The sequence below is a fragment of the Ambystoma mexicanum genome, chromosome 6q (assembly GCF_040938575.1).
Source record: "Ambystoma mexicanum isolate Mex_15411 chromosome 6q, UKY_AmexF1_1, whole genome shotgun sequence".
In the NCBI taxonomy this organism is placed as follows: Eukaryota; Metazoa; Chordata; class Amphibia; order Caudata; family Ambystomatidae; genus Ambystoma; species Ambystoma mexicanum.
In genome coordinates, this window is record NC_090937.1 from 1,254,478,387 (window position 1) to 1,254,505,643 (window position 27,257).

The following is a 27,257-nucleotide window of genomic DNA, read 5'->3' on the forward strand; positions in this document are numbered from 1 at the left end:
CGCCTGTAAGTCTGGGGGGGTGGGGAGGGAACAGGATGTGAGGGAAGGGTTTAGGACTCCCTGCACAGGTTCTCCTTGGAGACCCATGTCGCACTCTGAAATGATTGGCTGTGGTGACTGTCCCGGCGGGACAGCCACCCTGCTGTGTGATTGACAGCCAGGCTGTGCGAATGGGGGAAAACTGCATAAAAAGCAGGTCTCTGGGTCTGGAAAGGCAGAGTCGGCACTGGAACAAAAGAACCGACGAGGAGCTGACGGAAGAGGACCCCTACCACGACTGAACCGCCTGGTGAAGCCCAGCTGCAGGTCCGAATCCTTGAACTCCAACGACAGAAGATCCTCCAGGAATCTTCTTCCTCCGAGCTGGTGGGACCAACCAGTTTGCCCAAACTGCAAGCCAGGACTCCCTCCTCTGGTCAAATTCGCTGTACAGAGCTACAGTGGGCCGGATGGCCAGGAAGGTCGGACCCTGCTTGGGTTTTAAGGAGTGCACATTTTATTTGTTGCTTTGCTCTGCTGCTGGTTTCTTCCCTAGGTAGTGCAGGACCCTCTAGTCTTCCTACTTTGTGTCAGTCCGACAGTCGCTTCAGGAATCGCAAGCCTGCAGAAACTACCAGGAACGTCCGTCTCAGCTACAGCTTCTTCTCCATTTAAAGGTACTGTGCAAATCCGGTTGTGCATTTCGTTCAGCCGCAGTGAAGGTGTGTGAAACCTTTTGCCAATTCGAGGGCTTGTCCTGCTCTTCTCTTTAAACCAACTTTTCTGCCGACCAACTTCATCCGCAACTCTTGGCAAAGCAACCGTGAACTACCCTGAACTCTGTGAACTGGAGCAAAAGACTTTTGTCCTATTGACTTTGGCCTTAAGCCCATTTGATTTGATTCCATCACTGTAGTTCCTCTTTCTAGATTGCCCTGCTTACTTACCTGTTGGTGCTGCTCAATTTTTAGCCTAACTTTGTCTTTCCCTCCCTCTTTAAATCACTGGAGTGCCATTTTGCTCACACTTCGTTTGGAGTTTAATCTTGTCCAGAATCTATTTGGAGTGGTGTGGTGTATTGGTAATGTGATTTTTCAACTGCTTTACTTTAGTGAAATGTTATACAACTGATGTGTTAATAAATATATATTCTTTTACTCAGAAACCTTGAGTCAGTGTTTGTTTGAATCATAGTAATTGCTGTCCTTTATGTAACAATTTGGTACTGCTCACTTACTCTTGAGATAAGTCTGGCTGCTCAGCAATCGCTACCACTTTTACTGTGTAGTACAGGCTTGTACCAAAGGTGAATTTGTACTGTCGCTTGTAGTCTTAATTGTGTGTGGTGCTCCCAAATGGTACTGCATATAATTCTGCCTAACAACTTGTTTACCTGGTCTGATGGGACGATTTTGATGTCATCCTTCTCCGGCAGTGCCTTGACCTCCTCTAGCAATGTGTTCTTTTTGCATCATTTTCTTTGTGTTGGCAGTTGGATGGTCTTTGTATAAGCTCTATACAGTATCTGCCCGCTATGGTGGATAGTACCCACTTGTCTGAGGTGATGCCCTCCCATGCATGGGAGGGGACCTGGAGCGGGCGTCATTGTTTTGGTGGGGTGGAGCCTCTGGCTGTGGAGGCCCTACCTCTACTTCTGGACCTTTTCTAGCCCCTTTGAAAGATCTAAGAGGAGGACTGTCCCTGTGAGGAACCCTATGATGACAATTGGCCACCTCGATTATAATTGGAGGAGCTTTGTGAGCTTTGCCTCCAAAACCGCCTGGTGTTAAAAGCGCCTCTTGTCCAAAAATCTTGTTTGATAGTTGGCTAAGAGATTTTAGGGTATCGTAGTCCTCCTTTGCACTCTTAAGGGCGTCCTTGACCGCTTTACCAAACAGGGCATTAGGCTCAATAGGCATGTTTAGCAAGGTGGCTTGTTTTTTGAGCTTGAAGCCCAATTGTCTTAACCAGGCGTGGCGTTTAATTAAAGTGCCTTCTGCGATTATCCGGCCTGCGTTATCGGCTGCATCCAGGATGTTCTTTAGGATGCAGTTGGCTACTTGCTTACCCTCAGACACCCTGTTTAGGAGTTATGATTCTAACAGCTCTGGGACTGTTTCAATTTGCAGTAGTACTTGGTCCCCACTTATAGCAATTGTAGCTAGCCAAAAGAGTGGTATTATTGTCAAAATGTGCCTGGTAGGCAGCCGAGGAAGCCACTATTCTGCCCAGAGTGTACATTTTCTTGCTCTCCTTAGCAGGAGGGGCTTCCGCAGAGGCTGATAGTGTGCCTACCCTCTTCCTTGTGGTGGTAACAACAAGGGAGTCGGGTTTTAACTAACCCCTGAGGGTCAGAAGGGGCCGGTCTGAAAATCTTTTCATTGTGTGGGTTAACTTCCCTCTTAAGGTTAGGAGTGAGTAAGAAAGGTTGAAAACGTCTGTGAATGGACTGCAGAAGGGGAATGAACTGTGTGGCTGACTTCCACAAAATCTTTCTCCCCCTGGGCCTCCTGTGTATCAGTTTTAAAATGTTCTGCAGCCTTGAGAAGGAGCTCATTGTACTGGAGCTGGTTATCTACTGGGGAGTCAGCCACTGGCTGATCCTGATGGTCCGGTGATTGGATGTCCGACGTCGTCATTTTGGTCCTTAGGTGTCCTATGCGGTACTGGGCTCTAAATGTGGTCTTTTAGCAGCTGGTTGATCCTTAGCCGCTTTCCACTGAGAGGGCCCTTTAAAGCTAGTAGGGTCATCAGGGTGGTGGTCAAAGAAGTCCACAAAGCAGGGCATTCTCTGCATTACCCGGTCAAAACTCGCCGAGTCCAATTAGTGGAACAAGGAAATACTGAGGGAAGAGGGGTTTCCTGTAGATGAGTAGTAGGGGTACCCTCTATTGGTGCAGACTGTGTTGTATGGCCCCTGAAAAAAAGTGTATTTGGAGGGGAGAAGGGCCTTTTTATTATGGGAAGAAGAGGACAGTGACAGTAGAGGAGTCGAAGATAGACGCCTTAGACTTTAAGAGTATGCAGAATGTGTTTCTTCAGGAGATCCCTCATTTTGGAGGTAGTGGAAGGGGATATCCAAGGGCTTTAGGATGCACTTTCTTTGGTACCCAAAAGGTGGTCTGTTTTAGACACTGTCAGAAACAGACTCAGACGTCTGTTTCAGTGGCCGGTCATGCGGCCAACCTGAATGCGATGGCTCAGAGGACAGGGATGATTTGCTGGACCTTCCCTTTGACAACGCATGGGCTTCACCGGTCAACGACGCGGTTGAATGTCGGCCGTGGGATGTGCGTTTGATGTGCATGGAGTGTGAGTGCCTGAGCCGCCAGGTGTAGTCTCTGTAATAGGACCACCGGCAAGCTTAATGGAGAGTCAGGGGCTCACGAGCGGGAAACTCACAAGTCCCGATCACCCTCAGTGTCACTAAGGACACTGACATTGCTTGAAGCTCCCTCCAGGTCAATTGCAGCTTCGGCCTGCATGGCGTGGTGGGCCCAGCTTTTTGCTTTACGGTCCTTTAGGTTTTTAGGCTGAAACAACTTGTAGGATTTGCACTGTTTTTCGGGGTGGTCTCTAGGAAGACGGTGATTACACACCTTGTGTGCGTCTTTCCAGGGATACTTCCTGTTGCAGGAAGGACAACATTTAAAAAGGTGTATTTTCCATAATGCAGGGTCATGGCAGCACGGCGATGTAAAGGAAAAGAGGGGGAAAGATTAGGCATCCTCAATAAGAGAAGACAGTTATGACCTCCCCACTGTGAAGGGCCGAGGCCCGGTGAGGCCTGTGTAGGCCTCATTCAGTGAGTTGAGACAATAAATGCAGTCGACGACAAGGATTCTATCCTTGAAAGCCACTGAAGAAGATCTTGCTGTGACGACGGCGATCAAAAGGAAATAAAGTCTACAATTAAACTTAGATAATAAGAGGCGTTAATCAGAAGGAATCTGGAAAAAAATTAAATCTGCCGGACCTCGACGCATGAAGGACCATGGGTAGAATGGACGTCACACTAGGGATAGTATTACTGATACACCCAGTCGACGTCCTTTTTTGAGTTTCGAAAAACAAATAATGTAATACTCCATGACTACCACTAGATGTTGGCTTATTCAGAGCATATGATCAAAGCAGATCCAAAAGCCTCAGAATATATAATTCATTACTTACCAAAATCATATTTATGATGCTTGTATCTGCTTTAACTCACATGCTATGCATAGGCCGACATCTAGTGGAAGCTGCAAAGTTTTACACTTGTTGTTTTGGAAACTCGAAAAGGCATGTCGACAGGGCATGCCCGTAATACTATCCCTAGTGTGACGTCTACTGTACCCATTGTGCTTTGCGCGCTGAGTGCCATCAGATTGTTTCGGACATGAGGTTGCATGAAGTGTAGCGCAAGTACAGGTGTAGTGAAGCAGATTATCTATCAAATAAAGCCCAGAAAACTATCTTGCACCTTCTACTCCAAGGGAAGGAAGGGTGGGCGCAAGGTGGGCGCAAGTTAATCCAAGCAGATACAAGCATCAGAAATAAGATTACGGTAAGTAATGTATCCCTTCTGAGGCTTGTGGAATCTGCTTAGATCACATGCTATACGTAGATTAGCGAGCAGTGTTTGGAGAAGGTGGTGGGTTGTGAGAAGGTACAGTGGCTAATGGATGTTTTAGCATCACTTATCCCACCTGGGAATCTGCTTTACAGTGAGTTGCAATGTAGTGCTGAGTAAAGGTGTGGATAGATCTCCATGGTAGCTGCTTTGTAAATGGCGTCCAGCAGGACGTTTGCGATAAAAGTATGGGTAGCTCCTGTACCCCTGGTGGAGTGAGCTCTTGCTGTGAAAGGCAGTGTTTTATTTGATAGAGAGTAGCAGAGCTGTAGGCATCCGACTATCCATCTGGAGAGGGCGTTTTTGGAAATGCGGTCTCCTTCTCTGCCTGGAGCTATGGAGACAAACAGTTGGCCCGTTTTCCTTAGCAGTCTGGTCTCGTTTACGTAGTAAAGGACCGCCCTCCTTACATCTAGCGTATGGAGTTTTTCCTCAGCTGAGCTTGATGGATTTTGAAAGAAAGATGGTAGTTCGATGGGCTGAACAACATGGAACTTTGAAATGAACTTAGGTGAAAACCTAGGGTGCGTTCTTAATACCATTTTTTCTTGGTGGATAATAAAGAAAGGGTTTTGCACTGACAAAGCTTGCAGTTCACAGACTCTCCTTATAGGAGGTGATGGCCACCAGAAAAGCAGTCTTATATGTGAGGTGTTTAAGGCTGGACTTACGCATAGTTTCAAAAGGGGGGGTCCCATGAGCTTTGCAAGTACTACATTTAGGTCCCACCACGGCGGCGGGTTTGAAATAGGAGGGTTGAATCTTTTTACTCAGTCCATGAATGCCTTAATGACCAGGACTTTCCACCAGGACACCTTACTTTGAGTAGTGGTGTACGTGGATAGAGCCGCTAGATGAACTTTGATTGAGTTAAATACTAGCCCTGAGTATAGTAAGTGAAGCATGTAATGCAGAATGTGTGATGGAGTACATTCTATTGGGTTTATTTGTTTTGAATGGCACCAAATTACTCTTCCACTTGTTAAAGTAACAGTGTCTAGTGTTTGGTTTACGTGCCTGAGGATTTCCTTTGAGGTAGATTTAAATGTCCAAACTCTGACTTCAGGAGCCATGCTGCCAAGTTCATAGACGGAGGTTGAGGGTGTAATGTCGTCCCCCGGTGCTGTGTGAGCATGTAACGGGCACAGGTTTTTGATCGGGTCACACATTGAGAGTTTGCGCAGATGTGGATACCAAGGTTGTCGCATCCACACAGGAGCAATTAGGATTAATGTTACTTGTTCCTTGTGAATCTTGTTCACCACTTTGCTCATTGGAGGAGTTAGGGGGCTTGGGGGGGGGGGGCGAGCGTAGGCACATTTCCCTGACCAGTTCATCCACAGGGCGTTCCCCTTGGAGTTGTGTTGCAGAAATCTGATTGCGAAGTCTGGGCATGGTTTTTCTCTTGTTGCAAATACGTCTAATGGGGGGTAGCCCCATTGTGTGAAAATGTAGTCTACGATATCTTTGTCGAGTTGCCACTGGTATAGGATCTCTGCTTAGTGAGTCCGCTAGAGAATCGAGTTCCCCTGGAACATGTTGCGATGTTAGGAACATGCCCCACTTGAGTGCCCACTTCCATATTTTTTGTGCTAGCTTGGACAGACATGGAAAATGTGTGCCCCCTGCTTGTTTATGTAAAACATTGCACTGGTGCGGTCGGAGTATTTGTACTGTTTGATTTGTCAGGTGTGCTTGGAAGGCTTGTAATGGCACTGCCAGAAGTTCTAGAAGGTTGATGTGATTTTGGGCTGTGATTTGAGTCCACAGACCATGCGCTGTGAGATGAAGGAAATGGGCCCCCCACCCGGTGAGTGATGCGTCTGTTGTAACAACCGCTTGTACCGCCGGGTCGTGGAAGGATTTCCCCTTCAATAGGTTCTCCTTTGTCCAATAGCATAGAGCTTGTGGCGAAACGACCACCAAGTCGTCCCACTGACCGCTTGCCTGACCACTATTTTGTCAACCACTCTTGCATGGGGCGCATGCGTAATCGTGCATATGGGACCAAGTAAATGCATGATGCCATCATCCCAAGCAGGCGCATTGCTTTGCATACAGTTATCTGGCGACCGGCTAGATACGGAGGTATTTGCAGTAGTAGGTTTTGTACCCTTTCTTTCGATGGAAAGACTAGACCCTCTTTGGTTTTTACGACAGCTCCTAGGAACCGTTTGGTTTTGTTTGGCACAAGCCTGGACTATTTCTCCTTGATTGAGAAACCCAATTGAAAAAGTAGATTGATCGTTCTTTGGGTATTTTGCTTGCAAATTTGAGGATTTTCCCCTGTGATCAGCTAGTCATCCAGGTAAGGATACACCAGGATTGACTCCCTGTGTAGATGCGCTGCCACTATTGCCAGTACCGTGGTGAATACCCTTGGAGCGGATGCTATGCCGAATGGCAGCACCTTCAACTGGTATTGTTGGTTAGCTATTTAGAAATGCAAGAATCTCCTGTGCACTGGGAACATTGAAATATGAAAGTATGCATCTTTCATATCCAAGGTTTCCATGTAGCCCCCGCCACCTGCTTTAGCAGTGGGATTACTTCCTGTAGCGTTGTATATGGGAACGCAATCACAAAGTTGGCAAATGCACAATCGACGAGTGCCACTTGAAGATATGCTATATGTGGTATTTCTCCACTGACAAACTCTGCCACATAACTCATATATACCCAGAGACGGGCTGGAGGGGATGCCCAGAAAAGGAGGTTACCTACTACCATATGTGGTGGCTGTGCCCCAAAGCCCAAACATTTTGAAAAGTTCTTTCTGTGACGGTGAAGAAGAATCAGACACAAGGGTGGCATGTTGATTGGCAAAAACGTTCATTATAAACAAAAAGGTGGGGGAGGCTGGGAGGAAATCCTACCTAGATCCATCTCTAAGAGGTTTCCCTGCCTCAACAAAATTAGCTAACGAAACTTGTGTCAGAATGTCCAAAGTAAAGTTCGCCATCCTGTGTCTAAATCCTAACCTATCCCTCACAAGCTAAACTCAACATAAGGTGAAAAGGGAAATGTCTCTTTGTCTGCTGACCTGCAGCCCGACTTTGTAGTTCAAAACAAAAGTTTCGAAAAGGTGTATAAAAGCAAGCAAAATTTCCACAAGAATCAATGGGTTGTTTCCAGAGTTTTTCCACTTTATCCAAGAATGTCTCTTTGTCTTCAACAGTCAGGATGAGTCTTTATCTTTACTTAGTAGGACTGACTCCGAGGCCCAGCAACAAGGAAGAATGGCCTGGACACCTTTTCGAAGCCATCTTGAGGGTCACAGATACTCTGAAGAATAACCTGGTTCACAGTCTCCCAAGCTGTGCCAAGGATCCCTAACCCTTTCCTTAGTGCCCCCTCTGTTGTCCACTCTCTTGCCAAATAGGGTACTCAATGTAATTGTTCACACGGTTTTCCCTCTCCGATTTCACTTCCACCCACAGCAACTCTCCTGCCAAGGTCTGCGAGTACCACTCGAACATATAAAGTTCATATTACTCTTTATCACTGTTTGGGGTGCATTTTCCCAGCATGGGTCCCAAACCCTTCTACTTCGTCTTTTCACATAGGAGTCCCAGACCCCCTCCACTTATTAAGGTAATAGATCGGTTGACAACCCTGGTGTACTACCCCCTCAGGGACTACTTCGAGTCCCAGAGCCCTTCACTTTGCTTCTTCATATGTGGGGCTCAGACCCGTTTCTTAGATTTGTAACAGGAGTCTGAGGCCCGGTTCACTAGGCTGCCAGGCCTTCTCTCGGGTGCATAATCCCTTCGTTTCTTAATGTTAGGGTCCCCAACCCCTCTTCTTTGTACATCTTCCTAACCACAGACTCTGGGTTCTCCCGGTGCCTTCCCAGTCCTCCCCACCCCCGCTCTGCGTACCTTTGCACTTGGTCCATGAGGGATCCAGTCCTTTGCAACACTGGTAAGCTTCTCCTGCTTCCCCTGGGCTCTCGCAGTCTTCTCTCGGCAGCTCCCCAGCTGATATCTTTCAGTAAGGGAGTCTCCCGTTTCCCTTAATCCCTTGATCAAGGGAAGCTGGCGCTCAAGGCCCCCCATCCCCCTTTTTGGGAGGCACATTTTTCTTCTTGGTTTCCCCAGTGAGGAAGACTCCAGGTTCCGTCAGTTCCAACTTCATACACTGTCCTCAATGACTCCCTGCCAGTGGTGTCTGTATGGGTCAAGATATTGTGCATGTTTTAAGTGACCCTATCCCCATTGACTTGCAATGGGCATAAAGTCCTTAATTTAAAAAGATAGGCACGATGGCTTCCTGATCGCTGAGCTCCGTCCCCAGCCGCGGAGTCAACGAGGAGTTATGGTGTTTAGCAGTCTCCGAGTCATCTACAGAGTTTCAATTTGTGAGTCGGAACACCCACCCATCCAGAGGGAACAAGCGCAACGGCTCAACGCTGCAGTCGCCCGGACCTGAGCTGGCGTATGTCGGAGTGCTTCCCGCCGCCTTTGTGCTGTCCTAGAAAAGGAACGTTCTTGAATGCCCCCTCACTGCTCCCCCCCAGGTTTGGATGATCTGGCAGATTAGACCGGTGTCACAAGAGAAGAAGTCCCCTGTGTCTGCCTGGAGTTAGGGCATCAGAAACCCTCAAAACTGCCTTGGAGTGGCTGTGGGTGAGGAGTGGAGGACCCTCCCCCTCAGCATTGCGGACTACTGGCGGGGCAAACGCAGGAGTGCGCGCCGCCCCACTTCATCTGCAGCAAAGAATGCCGACTCCAGCGGGTTGAAGACTGTGTGGTTGGATGCTGTGGAGCAGGTGAGGAGGCTGTGAAGGTGAGGCCTCCGCACTTATGTAGCACAGTGGAGAGGAGGTCTGGACCTCAGAGGGCCCCAGTCACGCGGTGCTCGCTAGTGGAGCGAGAGCTTGCCAGTGATCACCCCCGTTTACCCCACCCCCTGCATACCAATCCCAGAAGGGGAAAAGATCCCGGGGGCAGCGCCTCACACGGGAAGTGGTGAAAAAGACCCCTGAGCCCATTGTGAGACGATCACACCACTCAGCAACATGCGGAAGCGGGCCAGGATTGTGAGCCCCCTCCTCACCAGGGCAGGCTGTCAAACACCCACAAGCAGCTGCCCTAAAGACAGCGACCCAAGTAAACTGCGGGGGAAAGGGGCCTAGGGCCCATAAGTGCCTAGTTACACCCTAAAGCTGGTCATGAGTGGGTGGTGCTTCCCAGCAGAGCCAGGTGACAAGCAGCAACAGTTGACTGCGCATAAGAGAGGGAGACTGGGCCATGGAAGCCGGTGAGCAAGCCCTTCGCCCATGGACACGGCCTAGTCGTAGGGGAGTAACAGACTAAAGGAGCTTTAGGAGGAGTGAGGGGTGGGGACTTTCCCCATTAAACACGACCCCCTGCTACCTATCTGAAGGGGCACAGAAGCACATTCTCTAGACGATCCTTGAAGTGGGAAACTCGCACTGCAGCTCATTATGGTGGACGCCTGCCCTCCCACCTTTCTCCAAATAATTCTTGGTGTTGCTTTGGGTAGTGGGAGTGCACGGGAGTGGTCTAGCCCCATAGAAGGATCCAGCACGGGAAAGGGTGCTTATGGAATAGCGGAATCAAAGTTGAGATCCCTGGAGAGCACAAAAGGAGGGAAGCGGAAAGGCTTATGACCGGGAAGGAATCATTGACGAAATTTCAATTCCACACCGAAGATACTGCGATGGAGGCGCGGGGGCTTGGGGGGGGGGGGGTGGTCAGTACCTCCACCACCGGCTGAATTGGGCTCCATAAAAACGGACATACAGACTATCTTGGAAGAGATTAGGGGTATGAGAACAGGCATGGGTGCAAAACTGGCAGACCTAGCAGTCAAGGTGACCACGCTTGAGGATAGAATGGATGGGGTTGAGGCTAATCAAGCGTCTACGGGGCTTTTGGAAAAACAGATGGAGGCCCACTTCAAGGAAATGGAAAGATGCGAGGAAGAGCTACGCCTCAAGGTGGCCAATATCGAAAATCGTGAGAGACGGAACAATCTCAGGATCTTCGGACTGTAGAGGGTGAGACCTCAGTAGGCTTGGAACATAAGGTGCAGGACATAAGGATGGTACTAGGGGCGGAGGAAGGGGAAAGGGTCACAATAGACAGAGCACCAAGCTCTCGGAGGTGCCCGGGGCCCGAACTCAGTCCTAGCATGCATTAACTATTATGGAGATAAGGTGAGGATCCTCAAGAAAGCAAAAACATCTAAAGAAAATAAACTATGGTGACTCAAAGGTGGCCATTTTTCAGGACCTCTCCACCCACACGCTGCTGAGGCGAAACAAATGTGGAGCCCTCACTGTGTGGCTGCAGGAGAGGCGGGTGAAATACTGCTGGGGCTACCCCTTCTCGCTGGTGTTCGAGTGCAAGGGGGAAAGACATCATCTGGTGGCAGAAGAGAACATACAATGGGTAACAGAAGACTTGGTTGGCAGCCGGGAAAGTCCTGCTTTGGAGCGTGACTGGCAGGGACTGGATCCTGATCGAGGGCTCAGAGGCATGGAATCACTGCGAGGAAAGCGGAGGGCGAAAGGAGGCCGAAAGTATCAGAAGTTGAACACCCCTCCAAGGAATGAAGACATCTGAAGGGGTAAAGCACAAGACTAAGTTGAATCCCTACCCCCTTTATGCGGCACTCCGACTGCACCCAAGGGTCTCGATGGAGGCGATTCACAATAGGGGTGGTTACAGTTTATTTTTAGCCGACAGGTGGTCAGCTGTACAGTTTGTTTGGGATCTAAAGTTGGTGAAAATTAGTGCTTTATGGGTAGAGGGCACACAGTTGGTGGGGGGACCTGGGAGTTGGCGGGACTTGGCTCAGGGTTTAGTTCATAATAAAATAAATAATAATAATTTGGCATTTATATAGCACTACGAACCCTCAGGTATCTGAGCGCTGCTTATTATTACCCACGGTGTGTGGTGCTCACACAGTTCATGAATCGGTGGGGTTTAAATCCTCCCCAAAAATGGGTTGGTGCGGTAACCACGGCAGGGGACGAGTCCCGGATAGTCCGATAATCACGCCCAGCATGATTGGGGGATGGGTCGGACTTCTCGATCTAGGGAGAAGGTGGGTGGGACAGGTGGATTGGATGGGGGTGGGAGGGTGGTACATGCTATGGAATCCGTACGCTGAAGAGGCCTCAAGCCTCGCTGGACACAAAGAGGGGGAACAGGCGATGGGTGAAGAGGGAAAATGGTTGTGGGGGTGGTTGGTACGCTGAACGTAAAGTGTTTGAACTCTCAAAACAAACGATCCCTGACTAGTAACGTGCTTCGCAAACAGAAACTGCTGGTCCTCTTTTTACAAGAGATGCACTAACAACAAGGGGTGGAGTCACTGATAAAAGGTAAAGAAATGGGAAGGAATTTTGGGCCTCTCACAAAGCTTCTGAGAAGGACAGGGTGGACATATTGCTGGGCAAGTCATTCTGTCTCACAGAGATTCAGATCAAGATGGGTTTCTGGGTATAAAAAGGCATGTAGGAGGGAACACTAATCACGCTTGCCACCCTCTATGCGCCCAGTGTGGGTCAGGTGTGGTTCCTACGCCAGGTGTTTACAGTGATTGGGCAGAAGGAGCTATGCTGCTGGGTGGGGATTTCAACTGGATATTGGACCCCAAGATGGACTGGTGGTCTGGAAAGGGACTGGGGACGAGAGGGGCGACAAGAGACAGTCTCGCCCCAAGGGATCTTCTGCAGGATAATTTTTGGGTGGACGTGTGGCGCATGTCCTGGCCAGGGTCGGGGGCTATACGTTTTTCTCCCCCCGCATCAGTCATACACGAGGATGGACCTCCTGCTGATACCAAGGGAGCAGGAGGGTGAGGTTGGGATCCCGAAGATAGAATCTATTACGTGGTCGGACTACAAACTTGTGGTGGTGAACTCGCGGTTGCCAGAGGTCCCTAGGAGTTACAGGTGGAGATGCAACGACGCCCTGTTGATGTTCAGGGACTTTCTGAGGAAGGGCGATACAGGCTTATTTTGATACTAATGATAATAGGGAGACTGGTATGACAACGGTGTGGGAGGCAGCCAAGGCCACCTTGCGGGGGCCTACTTATTGCAGAGGGAGCCCATAGGAAGCGTGAAAGAGCACTGATCGAAAGGAATTGAGAGTCCTACATCTACAGCTGAATCAGCGGGACACAGATAGGGGGCCCTATAGGGGGATAAGAGACAAGAACTTCACACGATCCTAATTGGCGAGGTTAAGAAAATTAGATACGCCCGACAGATACTACGAGAGGAGGGACACATGGGGACCTCCTGGAATATAGGGCGAGAGGTTGTAGAGTGGAAAGAAGGGTGGACGGAGTCCAGGACACAGGGGGACGGGTTCAGAAAGTGGGGGTGGACATAGCAGGATGCTTTGCACATTTTTACAAGGAGTTGTACACAAGGACAGTGAAGGAATCTGTGGATGTGCGGTAGTACCTAGCCGAGTGAAAACTCCCCAAGCTTACAGGGGTGGAGAGGGATGCTTTGGACCGAGAGATAATTGGGGAAGTGGTGCTGGGGGCCATCAAAAGGTTGAAGGTAGGGAAACCCCCAGTAGATGACGGCTTTACAGCTGCAATTCTAGAAGCAATACCAAACCCTCTTGGCGGAGCCTTTGGCCAAATTTTTTAACCGGATAGCGGGGCGGGACACGATACCACTGACGTTCCTCCAGGCACAGATAGCAGTCATACCAAAACCAGGGAAAGACCTAGATGATTGCACCTCCTACAGGCCCATCTCCCTCCTCAACGTGGATGTTAAGATCTTTGCTAGAATCATGTCGACACATTTGGAAATGAACCTCCCCCAACTGATTCACCGGATCAGGTAGGGTTTGTTTTAAAAAGGCAGGTAGAAGACAGCATGCAAAAATAAAAACCTCCATGTGATGAGCTCGCAAGTGGTAAGGGAGCAGGGTGCTCCTGCTGTCCCTGGACGCAGAGAAGGCATTTGAACGGGTGAGTTGGGCCTTCATGGGGGAGGTCTTTACCTCTCTAGGAATGGGACCAAGGTGGATGGGTTGGATGTCGGCTCTGTATTTCGGAACCCACAGCTAGGGTTGTGGTAAACCGGAATGAATAAGGCTCCTTTCCACTGCAGCGGGGTACACGCCAAGGGTGTCCTCTTTCCCCACGCATCTATGCGTTGGTGACAGAGCCGTGGGCGGTGTCAATCAGGGACAATGGAGAGATCAGAGGGGTTACGGTGGGTGGGGTACACTGCAAGATAAGCCTCTTTGCAGATTATGCTTTACTTTATGTCACCAGGCCATCTCAATCAGTCCCTTATGTGTTGACCAGTTTGGAGCAATATGGGAAGTTGTCAGGCTTTAAAGTAAACCTGGGGAAATTGGTGGTGTTCGCAATCGGGGGATTGCCAGATGAAGAAAGGAAATCCGAGGCTGGGCTCCCATTCAGAGTGCAGAGGGAAATGTTTCGCTATTTGGGGGTCCAGGTGACACAGCACCCTAACGATCTCTTCTCCGGTAACTTCCTCTCCCTTTGGTCAGCTGTGAAACGAGACATGGAGAGGTGGGCGGGTTTGGGGTTGTCCTGGATGGCACTTAAAACTATACAAATTTGGGGAGAAGCACCATCTTTATTCTTGTTTCAAATGCTGCCAGTGCCCGTACCCGTGTCGTTTCTGTCTGAGGTGAAGAGAATCCTGTTTGGGTTCTTCTGGGCGGTGAAGAAGCACAGGATCTCCTATGGGATGTTAACTCAGCCAAAGGAGATGGGGGGGGGGGGGGGGAGTGGGATTTCCGGATTTGGCAACATATTATAAAGCAACCCAGCTCAGAGTCTTGGTGGAACACTTCAACTCGGGGTCAGGGAACCAATGGACAACGAGGTATTGGCCCCAGTCACGTTGGACAAGAGGCTAAAGGTTCACAGAGTGCTGTGCCACCCAGTCATGGAAGTTCTATGGTCCATATAGAAAGAGGGAGGAGATAACAGGTGGCTCACAACATGGACGTCGCCGTTGAGCTGTATATGGGCACCCCCACTCAGGACGGGATTGAGAAACCTTTGCCATTCCAATCCTGGAAGGAGGCGGGGCTCAGTAGAGCGGGACAATTATTGGTAGGAGATGCTTTCATATCCCTGAAGGGGTTGGAAGAGGCCTTGGGTCTGCATAAACTAAACTATCGCCCTTCCATTTCCTACAATTGAAGGGGGTCCTGTCCGAAAAAAGGTGGGGGGGAAAATCTCAGGACGGAGTTGACAGATTTTAAACGATTCCTGATCACACAGACTGGGACCAGAGGGCAGATAGCTGGGATGTATAGATGCTTCTCTTGGCGATCCCGAGGGATTTACCCCCCCCAGCACCCTTCGAGAGTCAAATGGGGGCAGGTCCTGCGCAGAGATATAGAGGATACAGTGTGAGCCCAAATGTGCAGACGGGCACGTCGCTCCACCACATCACTTCAATATAGACATCAGGCCCTGAAACTGTTACATAGGTGGCACTAGCCCCCACAGAGGATAGCCCGAATGAGGGATGGATACGACCCGCATTGTTGGAAGCCTCACCGTGAAAAGGGAGATTATATCCACATGTGGTGGGGTTGCTCCAGGGTGCAGGCATACTGGAGGGAGGTCCTGTTCTGAATAAAGGGGATTGATGGAATTCAGGAGGGACCTCTCTCCATGGCTTATTCTCTATGGAGTGTGCACGGATGAGGCGGCTGAAGCGGAATAGGGCCATATGTTTCAAATTATGTTGGTTGCAGCGAGATGTTGCCTGGCCCAATTGTGGAGGAAACTGAGAATGCCGGTGGAGAAGGAATGGGTTTCCAAGATCCGGGCCAGCTATGATTTGGCATTTATAATGCGCCTATACACAAGTGTTTCAACGAAAGAAGGGAGGGAGGGGGAACAGAGGGAAGACGGAGACAACGATCTTACTAGGCCAGGTGACATTGAGAATGCGCAAGTGCAGAGGAGGGAGGGAAGGGAAAAGTGCAGGGGAAAGTAGGAGGGGCAGTGCAGTAAATAAAAGGCTAGCCTTCCCATACCAGGAGTCGAACCCAGGCCACCTGAGGGAAAACCAGGATTCCTAACCGCTAGAATACCTAACCCACCTTTTGGTTGAGTCCAGGGCTGTGCGACTCCCTTTCTTTGAGAAATATGGGCGGGTAGATCAGCAGGGTTGAGGAAGAGGTTGGGATGGGATGGAAGGGGGAGGTCCGCCTATCAAGGAGTGACACTGGTGGATTTGTGACTAACTGTGGGGATTAGGGGAGAGGTTAATTTGCCCTGCGCTCAGGCGTTCCCAGAAGGAGAAGCCCGACTTAGAGAAGAGATGCCATTAAGTGTCCGATTTCTGGTGGAGTTAGGTTAGAGAATCCATAGCATGGGGGGGAGAGGGGGGAGAGCAGGATGGGTGTTTTAATGTGGGGATATTAGTAAATGCATTATTGCTGCTCTGTGTTGTTATAACTAAAATATCAATAAAATTTGATTTAAAAAAACAAAGTTTAGCCTAGGTCAGGAGCACTCTACATTCATCTAGGACCAATAACCTAGCCTCTCTCTAGCGGGAGGACTACAGAGAACTTTCAACATTGACTTTTTACAAAAATGTGCACGACAAGATCACTTGCCTATAACAGAATGGACTCTGGAAAGGGTAGGGGTGGACCTCCAAAACATTAAGGTATACTAGCCATTTTATGGCCTGTTAACAGTGCTTTTACTCTTAGCTTCCACTTTACCTACAGTCTATATGCTTACGATATGACTAACTGTGCTAAATTCTAAAGTGGTAGGTAATTCACTTGGTGTGCAAATATGGATGTACATATGTTAAATAGTGATTTTACTTAACAGTAGTGTATTGATCCGGATGCTTTCTGGTGTTTAATAGTATATTTTGTACTTTGATAAGTTGAATTATGTTGCTCAACAGGCTTGGCTCTTGTTAACTATATGTTTCATACCAAGCCCTTCCTCCTCCTACAGAGTCTAAGCCTGAATACTCAAGTCACTCATTCCATCCCGAGAGTTGGTCAAAGCCTTAAGTGTGAAACTGGTTACACTTAGGTTGGCTTCTCAGAACCCTTCACCAGAGTAGATTCCTGCCAAAGTGCAACATTGTTTCACTAGTCAGCCCCATACATTATAGAGAAGTGTAGCTGAGGGTCTGCAAGTGAGGAGTCTAATGATATGCCGGAAGTGTAGTGCAGAGCATGGACATACAGGGTGCAGAGCATGGACGGGGAGTGTGTGGAGAGTGCAGAGCGTGGGCCCGTGTGTGCAGCATGTAGACGAGGGTGTGCAATCCTCGCCTAACCAATCCTCCCTAGATGAATTTAAAGTGATCTCATCCACGTACAAAAAAGCAATTTTCCTAGCCAAATCAGAATCCTTCAATCAAAGAATCTCCAAAGCAAACTCAAAATCCAGAGAAATGTTCACTATTTTCAAAGCTCTTACTTCCCCCGCTACCACCCCGGATGAAATCACCAAAGACAAAGCATGGTGCTCCAGCATTCAGGACGCCCTCATCAATAAAGTAAAAATGCTCCAAGAAAAAATATCTACTCAATGCAAATCCCTTCCCAATCAGGACAACCCACCTCACTACCCCCCCTCCTAAACCTCTCTCTCAAACACCCCTCTTCGTCTTCAGAGACGTCACTGAGACAGAAGTTACTAATCTTCTCAAACCCCCCTACGCGTACAAAGGGGACATCTGTCCCCCTACCATCATCAAAGAATGCGCAGACTCTCTCACCCCTATCAGAGCATTCATTAACGCCTCCTTCTCCTCCGGAGTCATACCACAAAGCCTAAAAGAAGCTTGGGTTTGCCCACTAATAAAAATCTTCCGTAGACCCCACCTGCCCCAACACAACAATTACCGCCCCATCACTACCGTGCCCTTCCTCCTAAAAATCCTGCATAAAGCCGCTCACGTACAAATCCAACAATACCTGGAAGCAAATGCCGTCCTGGCCAGAAGACAATCAGGCTTCCGCAAAGGCCATGGTACAGAAACCGCCCTCCTAGATCTAAGGAACCAAATAACCAAAATAATGGATACTGGTAAACCTGCACTCCTACTACTCCAAGATCTCTCTGCCGCGTTTGATCTTGTTGACCATGATATCATCATCTCCCACCTCTCCAATGCCGCCCATTTCTCCGACAAAGCTACCTCATGGATAACCTCCTTCCTAGAAGGAAGGGCCATGAAGGTCTACTCTGACCAAGCCAACGCAGACCCCCACCACCATCAATTGTGGAGTCCCCAGGGATCATGTACTGCACCTACCCTCTATTATCTGTTCACCAAACCTCCGTTTGACCTATAGGATGCGCTCGGCATAGCCTATACAAACTATGTCGACGACACTCAAGTGCTCCTCCCCCTTACTGGCGACTACGATCATAATGATAAAGCTCTCCTACAGATCTACACCAAACATTCAAACCTGGATGGCAATCAATGGCCTCTGCCTAAACGGGGACAAAACTGAGATCATCCTCCTGGGCCCCAAGGAAACTCTTGCCAAACTAAACACTAAACACACCTACTTCACCATTGACCATACACCGATATCAGTCTCCAAATCTGTAAAGACTCTCGGAGTCTACTTAGACTCTACACTGTCAATGGCAAGACAGGTCAGCGCCATCTCTTCTGCCTCTGCCCACACCCTTTCTAACCACTCAAAACTGCCTGTCCATAGCCAGAGCCACAATAGGAGCCAGACTCGATTACTGCAACGCCCTTCTGGCAGGAACCTCTACAAAAAACATCAACAGGCTCCAAATAACACAAAATAATGCACTCCGTGCAGCCCTACACATCCCCAAAAGTGACCACATATCCCGGGCCAGATGCAAAGCCCACTGGCTCCCAGTCAAGGAAAGGATCAACTTCAAAATCCTCACGCACAAATGTATCAATTTCTCTGCTCCTTCGTAACCCTCAGAAACAATATCCAAAAACATCTACTCACCCCACAAGAAGCTACCATGCAAACCAACTCTGCGTACCATCCATAAAAAGAGCCAATGCCGGCGGCATTGGGTTCCCCCACATAGCACCTAAGCCCTGGAATGCCCTCCCCAACAAACTCAGAGCAGAGCCCTCCCTACTTGCCTTTTCGTAAATCCCTCAAAAACCACACTATTCATATAACCATCACTACACCCTGACGCACTAGCCATTTGCTCTGAATCACTCCACTAGCTGCTACGTGTACTGTGCAACCTTAATATGATCCCCAAATGCAATATATACTACTGTTTATTCTATGTAACTTCAATATGATCCGTAAAATGCAAATCTCAAATGTAATCACTATGTTTTTTCCTCTGTAACCAGACATGCTTATATGCAACAGCGCCACGATGCCTTTGGGCTGTTGGGCGCTTTAAAAATACGAATAAATAAATGGTTTGGGTGGCTGTTTATGTGCAGGATAACCGTGGTTCAGAGTGTGCAGAGGATTGGTAAAACAAAATAAAGTGTATGGCAAAGGGCTAATTTTTCACTACCACTGATAGAGATGCAATGAAGAATTTGTACATGTTTTTCTAGTTATGCATTTGGGATCTTAAAGAACATGAACTGTAGGTTCTGCCTGCAATGGGCAATCATTCCACACGTTAAGTACTCAAGGAAAAGATTGATTTTCCTTAAATTACCTGTTGGTTGAACATTTTCTTGAATAATCTCTGCTCGATTAACGCCCTGATCCTTTTCTGAAAAATAAATAAAAATGTATACATGTTTTAGAGAAAATCATATGTTTTATTGAACAAATATCGTATTAATGATCAGTTTGGCTGACGAGCAATACACACAATACCCGCGCAGTTAATCGCTTTCTGCTGAGAACTGAATAATTCGTACTCAACCTTATGTTTTGTTTGCACTCGCCCACCCTGCATTACGTAAACCATACAACATAGGCCCCGGCACACACATTGAAAAAAGTCTGCATCCTGGTAACTGAATGCCACCATTCGTGATTAGTTCAATTACAGTTGGTTGATAGTGATAAATGCTGTATTTGAAATTTCACCCATATCTTTTTCCACAAATACAAAGAAAAGTATGTTAAAAGAAATGCCTTTCAACCTCCACTTTATATTGTACCATTAAGTGCTTACATTATCAAACAACCATTTCTCCATAATCTCACCTTGTCTGCGAGTGAGAAAACGGAGAACGGAATTGCTTCTGCCTAAATACACCAAACATTGAAATCCTCCTCAGTGGTCCAGCCCATCCTTTAAACATCCCAAGATTGTGGGCAATAGGTCTGTGTGTGTATATGCCCATTTTTTTTATTTTTTTATTATTATTGTGATTCTGTCAGTTGACTGACTTTTCACAAATTCAGACAGCAAAAATACAACACAATCCAAATAAATTTCTTTCAACATTCCCTAAAATCAAATAAAAAGGAAGGGTGCATATCTTAAAACATATATCAACCCACCAACCCCCAGGGCTGATCATTTTATAGTTTCAGAATTTTGAGTATTCTGAACAATTCAAAAGACAGCAAAGTTCCATGCCCTGAGGATAGTCGATACCAAAAAAGTATCTAGGCACCAAGGATTATCCACAAATTGCGAGAAAATTTGAACTCCCAATTCTTTTGTTCCTGTGTAGTCTATCAATATGTGATACAAAGATTGGCATGCACATAGTTTACACAAGTAATTTTTCACAGGTCTAGTTGGATTCCTAGTCGCCTCAATACCCCCTTTTGGGAGCAAATACAGTCGGAATCTTAGAATGGCATCTCTTCCTCGATTATTGGGGAAATGCTACAGGTAACGAGGAAGCATGCCCAAATGCTTATCCAAGATGGATGGATTACAGTGCAGTTTTAAACTTCACATGGTATTTGTTGTAAGAATCCAGTCCATTTCATAGAGAGCTTGCTTACAGCCCTCCAAATTTAAATTAAGATCGGCACTGGATTTTTGTATTCGATTCAATATAGATTTCACCTTCACCCCAAGTTGTTTGATCAAAGTACTAGTTTCCCCAACAACTTCTTGGCCAGGTCCGAATACAAAGGATCGTTTTTAGGCCATTTGATCATTTTGTATATCTGCAGTAGTTTCCATTCTAATGACGCTCTCAGGGATTTTAACACTAGTTCGTACCGCAGTTCCATATCGGTGAAATCCATGAGCAGGATGACATATGCATATGTTAGCCAACTCACTTTATGCAATCCCACCCTAGGGCTCACAAACGCTGCTCTATGCAGATCTTTTAGATCTGCCAGCTATAGATTAAAGAAGAATGGTGCAAAGATAAACCCTTGCCTCACCCCCCCCGCCCCTGTGGTTATCTGTTTGGTCAGGCATCCTGCCCCATCCATTCTCACTACAACATTGGTGTCTTTATGCAGATACACTAGGATAGCCAGTATCCCAGGTGGGGTACCCCAATCCTTCAATTTCCCCGCACAATAATACCCTATTGACAGCGTTCAAGGCCTTGGAGAGCGACAGAGTGGTGGCTGCCCGCACACACCACTTTATCTCTAAGGACATTAACAATCAGACCATTCAGAGTCGTGGACATTCCCCTCCTGATACCAATCTGTTCCTTATCAAGTATTTTATTATCGAAGGCCCACTTCTCCAGTTCCTTCAGAACCACCCCTGCAAAAATCTTGCTATCGGCATCAAGGAGGGCGAGCAGACGATAGTTGTGGGGATTCACCCAGTCGACCCTCTTGACAATTGGCATCACCACAGCGGACTTCCACTAGGAGGACATTGCTCAGCCTCAATACAGTTCATGAAGAGCTCATACAACACTATCGCCCATGTATCCACATTCTCCTTAAATATAGGATTCGAGAGACCATTTAGGCCTTATGCTCTTGATCGAGATGCATTTCTGATCAGATCCCTGACCGTTTGTGTTACGCATCTCATCCAAGGAGCATTAGCTGTGGGTGTTTCTTTTTTTCCCCATAGGATGGCTGAACAGCCCTCCATAATGGGCACACCATACTTTTTCAGTCACTCACGCACACTCTGCATTGAACTCTGGGAGGCCTTTCCACCGTTCATTAGCAACCAATAATTAATGGCTATTCTTGGTAATAAACGCTTCCAGCATTTCTTCCCCCTCTCGTTGGTATTGGCGGTGTTTGTTGGATCTATTCCATCTTTGGTAGGCAACCAACAGTGCCTCCCCCTGGCCCCCCATTACAAAAGAGATATGGTCTCTACATTGTACTTTGAGGAATCTAAGTTTCCTTCTCAACTCTCTTGTATGCTGCAGAGTATCCTCATCAAACTGATAAGTATGGGGCCTTCCCTTCCTTGCGCCCCCCTGCTGTGATTGCTCAAGGTTAAATTGGAGGGTGCACACTCCTCTTATAAGGCTTCATCTGGAATATTGTGGACCACTCGTTCCAGTTTCTTGTTTATCCCTTTGCCATTCTTATTGAATCTTACCAGACGATTCCCACCCTCATTGGCCTCTACTACTCCGGGGCAAGTTGCACCTTCCCCGAGGGATTAAATATTGACCTTTAAGCAAAGCTTATTATGATCACTGTCACTAGCACCTAGTAAATTAGTTACGATACTGAAATAGAATTCTAGAAACAATTCTGTAATCGATTACTGATTTTGTGTTGACTTTCCAGGTGGGTTTCGGGGAAGGTCACTCTTTACACTGCCATTACAGATCAACAGATCCCACTTAGTGCAGAAGTGGGTCTACTTTAGGCCCCTTTCATCTGTGAACCCGGTTCTGTAAGACATTTTGCAAACATGCATTCAAATCCCCCGCTATTAAAATATGTAGGTTCTCAACCCTGCAAACACAGCTCAATATAATTTCTGCGATTTGGTCTAGAACAATTTCTACTGTAAGACAAACAGGATTGTGGTAAATATTCAACACCAATAAAGGCGTCTTCTTATCGCCATGGTCAAGAGTGGTCATTACTGCCAGAATACCATAAACAGAGTTCGAAATTAGTTCCACTTTCTTGAACCTTGTGGTTCTGAAGGCCATTAACAGACCCCCAAGATGGTCGACCAGTGCCCTTAGTAGTCGCAACTTGACACCATGTACTAAAACCGTCCATCGCGATTTTAGGTAACAGCCAGGTTTCTTGTAATAAGATGAGATCATAGTCACCCAGGATATACTCTCAAGCAGTCTGGGTCATTAAACTTCTATGTCCGCGAGTATTTCAACTTATTACATCAACAGTTTTATGGGGTACAATAATTGCTCACTTTCTCTTAGTCGTGGAGTACTTGTGTCAGAATGCCCGATACAGCCCCCCCAGATGTTACTGCTCAGTGTTACAGCTTTTTTATTTCTCTTAGTGTGGCCCAAGGGTAGGGACTGAATGCGCTCTCTTTCTGACCTTGCACCCCTCTCCTCACGGTGATGGTTTTAATCGTCTGGTTTAGTAGTGGCGATTTTGAAACCTTTTGCGAAGAAAGCGCTGGCTGCGGCTAGCAATCCATTCACCCCTTAGTCAACATTTCAAGCCCACCTCCACTAGTTCTGTTCTATATTCAAATGGGAAGCGGATATACTCTATATCGAATATGGAAAAGGAGGTATAGCTCTGGGATTTCCTTAACGAGTTTTAAGATTGCTTGTCGATTCAAAATGACCTTTTCTCTGCTGGTGCCCATGTGTTGAATCCACAAATGGGGATGTTCATAAAAGGAATTTGAGAAATCACCAGATGGGAGTGGCTGTTGATCCCTTCGATTATGTTGATTCACTTTCAGGGTGGCTTTGTTTGTTGTTAAGCTCTGGATCTTTAGTCCTGCCAGTTCCACCTTCCCTTGAGGAGAGCAGGATTCCACACTTGTATTCTGCGCGTGCTGAGGCTCTTTCGATCGTGACAGTATTTGATCCTGGCTCTTAGAAGGAGTGATTATTTTATATTTCCCAATTCTAAAGATCAAAGCCCATTGGTCTTGGGGCAGAGTTGGGTTTAACAATGGCAGGCATTCTCGCAGGCCAGATTCAAGATCCACTTGATCTTGATTGGCCTGAGTTTGTTCATTTGCAAAGGATTTCTTCTGGTTAGAATTGAATACCAGTTTTTCCTTCCTGTAGGCCTTCCTCCAGTTACTTTGCTCTGGTCCTGTTTTTTCATGCGAGTTCGACAGACAATTCCTTTTAGTGGAGTCCACAGTACAGACTTCTACTTCTTCCACGGTTTCCATACCATTCTCCTTAACGCATCCATTATTCCCTGCTTGCTTCATCTCTTATTGCTCGGGGGAAAATGAACTTCGTCCGAGAGATCCAAGAATCTCAGTTATTTCCTAGAGCCCCTAATGTACTCCTTGTTTTGTTTTGATTTTTGTTTTTGTTTTGGGTCTTCTTTTCCAACTCTGTAAACTTGATGTCTTCAGAGATATTTTCAAAAGAGATTACAGGAGGCCCCATACTCTCAGCCATGCTGTCTTTCCCCATAGTCACTCCCTTTAGATGATCTTTTGGGTAGCTTTCGTCCCTTTTCGCTCTACCGATCATAGTTGGGGATGGCATTGGCACCTTAGATTTGCCTCGCTCCATTTGGGCCAGTCTTTCCGGAGGGCCAGAAATCAACCCCCTTGTTGATTCCCTCAAGTCGACCTCACCCGCCAGCAGTTTATCCAATTTTTCTACTCATTGAGGACAGCTGTTTAGTCATCATGATGAAGATACAGTCAACCTCTTGTTTAAGAGCTCCCATATACTCAGCAGTTCTAACCTCATACAATTAATGGCTGGAGAGATGTGTTAGCAGTGCCTCGTTCATCATTTCTAGGGCCAGTTTTATTTCTGCCGATTGGAAAACTGAAGTTGCCACTGAGTCTTTTATATTTTCATACAATTTGACGAAGGAGCTCAGCACTACATTCAGTGCTTATATCGAAGGGGATGACAACTTCAACCTTTCATCCATTTCTGTGTTCCATGGAGCACATACTGGTCCTCATTATTCCGTTCTTCCAATGAATCAAAAATAAGGTGTTCAGTGAGGAAAGAGGTGGGAACGGCCTGCAGATCAATACCCGGGCTTTCTGCTCAAACAATATCAATAACATAGACATCCTCATTACGACCGATCACTACTGCATTCTCTGGGTCATCCTCAGTTGAACAATAAGCTTCCAGAAGACTTCAATCCGAGACCCCCATCATGGGGTCCTTACCCCAGTGGTCTAGGTCCTGCGTTAGTTGGCAGCGTTGATCTAGCTCTTTGAGAAAAAAGTATTTCATGCTCTTCTGTGATTTGTTAGCAAATATAAAATGGTTTATAGTCGTACGAGTCTGCCTTTTGACTGAGCTGTGCGATGGTACTTTTTGTTGGAGCTACCATTGCAGACTTTTTGGCCAGATGTAAACAGAGTTTTTGACTGGATACCCTCCATCTGGGATTTTAACACCACTTTTTGGGTGGAGTCAGTGCACGCTAACTCAGCTCCTTTAGGAGTGGAGGCCGAGCTTGGCAGACGCAGTCTCTGGCACGGTTTCATCTCCCGCGGATTCTGGTGGAGTTCCTGTGCCCCATCCATTTTCTCCAACCCCTTAGCCCCCTTTTCCTCCTCCCTGGATGAAGCATACTGGAGCCCCAGGGCACTCGTATGCTCTTTAATTACTGGCACTGGTTTCTTAGCTGGGTCAGAGATGGGCCATGGTAATACAGAAGCGCCTGAGCCCAGTACTGGATCTTCATGCGGGGCAGATTCAATTAAGTCAAATGTCTTTTTACTTATTGAAGTGAGTAATGGGTTTGGCTCCTGTTGCATCTTCATGGTGTTAATAGGGCTTCTCTCCCTGCTTCCCTTTCCCAATTGTTCCAGCTGCGCAGTGTAGACATGCTGCGGCCTCCCTCCCAGTACTCACCCGCGGGGATAACCTTTAACTGGTATTACACTCGGCGCAGAGCAGTGAGTGATACTCCACAATATAAGATAGGCGGTTTTGTGACCACCGTGTTGTTGTTAGTGGAGCACACAGACAGTTTCAACGAGTGAGTGGGTTAGGGAGAATTCTCATTTCTGTGCCAATTCCCTTCAACCTTATAGACCCACAGCTCTTTTGCTGGACTTGGGACTTTTTAATGTTAACCCTGGAGTGAGCAAGACCTTTTTTCTCACTCCCTCATGTGTTTTTACCTGATTTGGATTTTGTGGGTTTACTATTTTTGGAGTCTGAGAAACTCCATATGCATCTGCTTTTTGTATGGTGACACACACACAGCACCTTCAGTGCAGCGTCACAGAGATTTCTCTTAAGGTTTAAAAACCTTGTCTTGTGTGAACTGCAGTTCCCAAGTAAATTGAAATTGACTTTACCTACCTTTTCTCTTTGTAGGTCCAGCACACACCATCTTATGAGGAGTGCTGGGGGGTTACCCGGTAGCCTCTTACCCTACTCTCGCATGTAACATTTTAATGTTACCCTCACTACTTTAAATGGCTGGTGGCAGTGGTTTACTTTTTCCTACCATTGTGCTTTTTTACCGAAGGCTGAACCCTCAGCTGCAGTACAGCACCCATGGATGACCATTTTGTCAATGACGCCACCATACCCTCCCCGCCCGACTTCTTTTTTCACCATTTTATGTTTGTGAGGTCTTTGAGTTTTACTTGGTGCGCTGACACAGGTTTGTCTTGCCTTTGGCGGGCTTCAGCTGTGAAGCCCACCTCTGGCTCCAGTGTGTCTGGAAGGACAGGATGTGAGGAAGGGTGCCGAAACTCCCCTGCTCTTTGTCTCTAGGAAAGCCTGGATGCAACTAGTCCCAATTAGATGGCTGGCTGGCCTTTCAGGACAGCCACCCTGCTGTGTGATTGACAGCCTAGGCAGTGCATGAATGGAAGAAACCTGCTTAGAAGGCAAGGGCTTTGGGAATACAGGCAGAGTCAAACACTGGGAGAAACACCTGAAGAAGAAACCGTGAACGAAGCTTACTGCAACTTCCTGGACCTTTGAATTACCCGGTGAAGCCCTGCTACTGTGCTGAACTCCTTTTTCACCTCGACAGAGAAGCTCCGGATGGAACAACTTCTCCCCTTGGGTTAGTGGGAACAACTAACCCCGACACGAATTCACTGGATCACCACCCCCTACTTGCTGTGCCTCTCCGTTAGTTCGGAAGCCCGATACCAGGGGTCGAGTGTCCGTAGTCGAGGGCAACCTCTGCCACGGAACGAATCCGGCTAGATCCAAAGTCCCCTCATCAGAGTGCAGGAGCGAGGGAGCAAAGAAGGTCCAACCGTTGTCCAAGATCTGCAATGGTTCTGTTTGCTAAGCACTGAAACTGAAATGCCGCTGAACCGAAAAAAGCCTGTAGCTGTCGACGACCTCTCAAGTACCGCCGCAAGAGCCCTCCAGATGTCCTCCATCTTGTCTCCAAACACAGGCTCAGGAACACAGGGTCTGCACCGCTGTAGCAAGACAGAATCCTGCTGCACCACTCTTCTTCAAACCAGAGGTACTGTTTAGGTTTGGGGTACTTACCTTATTGCCTTTTAGCCGCCGCGCTGCTCTGAAGAGTTGATTTCAACTCTCTTCTCGCAGCTTGTGACCCTACAAGTGATTGTTCTAACAAACTCTCCAACTTTGTGCAAGACTTTGATCTAAGAAGTGCCTCAGATCCATAGACTGTGT

General features: G+C 47.5%; 1 protein-coding gene across 2 annotated transcripts in view; it reads right to left on the reverse strand.

The window, feature by feature from the left end:
- SMIM20 (small integral membrane protein 20) overlaps nt 1-27,257 on the reverse strand; it is a 114,108-nt gene that overhangs the window by 16,806 nt on the left and 70,045 nt on the right. For both annotated transcript variants that reach the window (XM_069631852.1, XM_069631851.1), the window contains exon 2: nt 19,277-19,333. In XM_069631852.1, the coding sequence (XP_069487953.1) occupies nt 19,277-19,333 (57 nt within the window). The remainder of the gene's footprint in view (nt 1-19,276; nt 19,334-27,257) is intronic.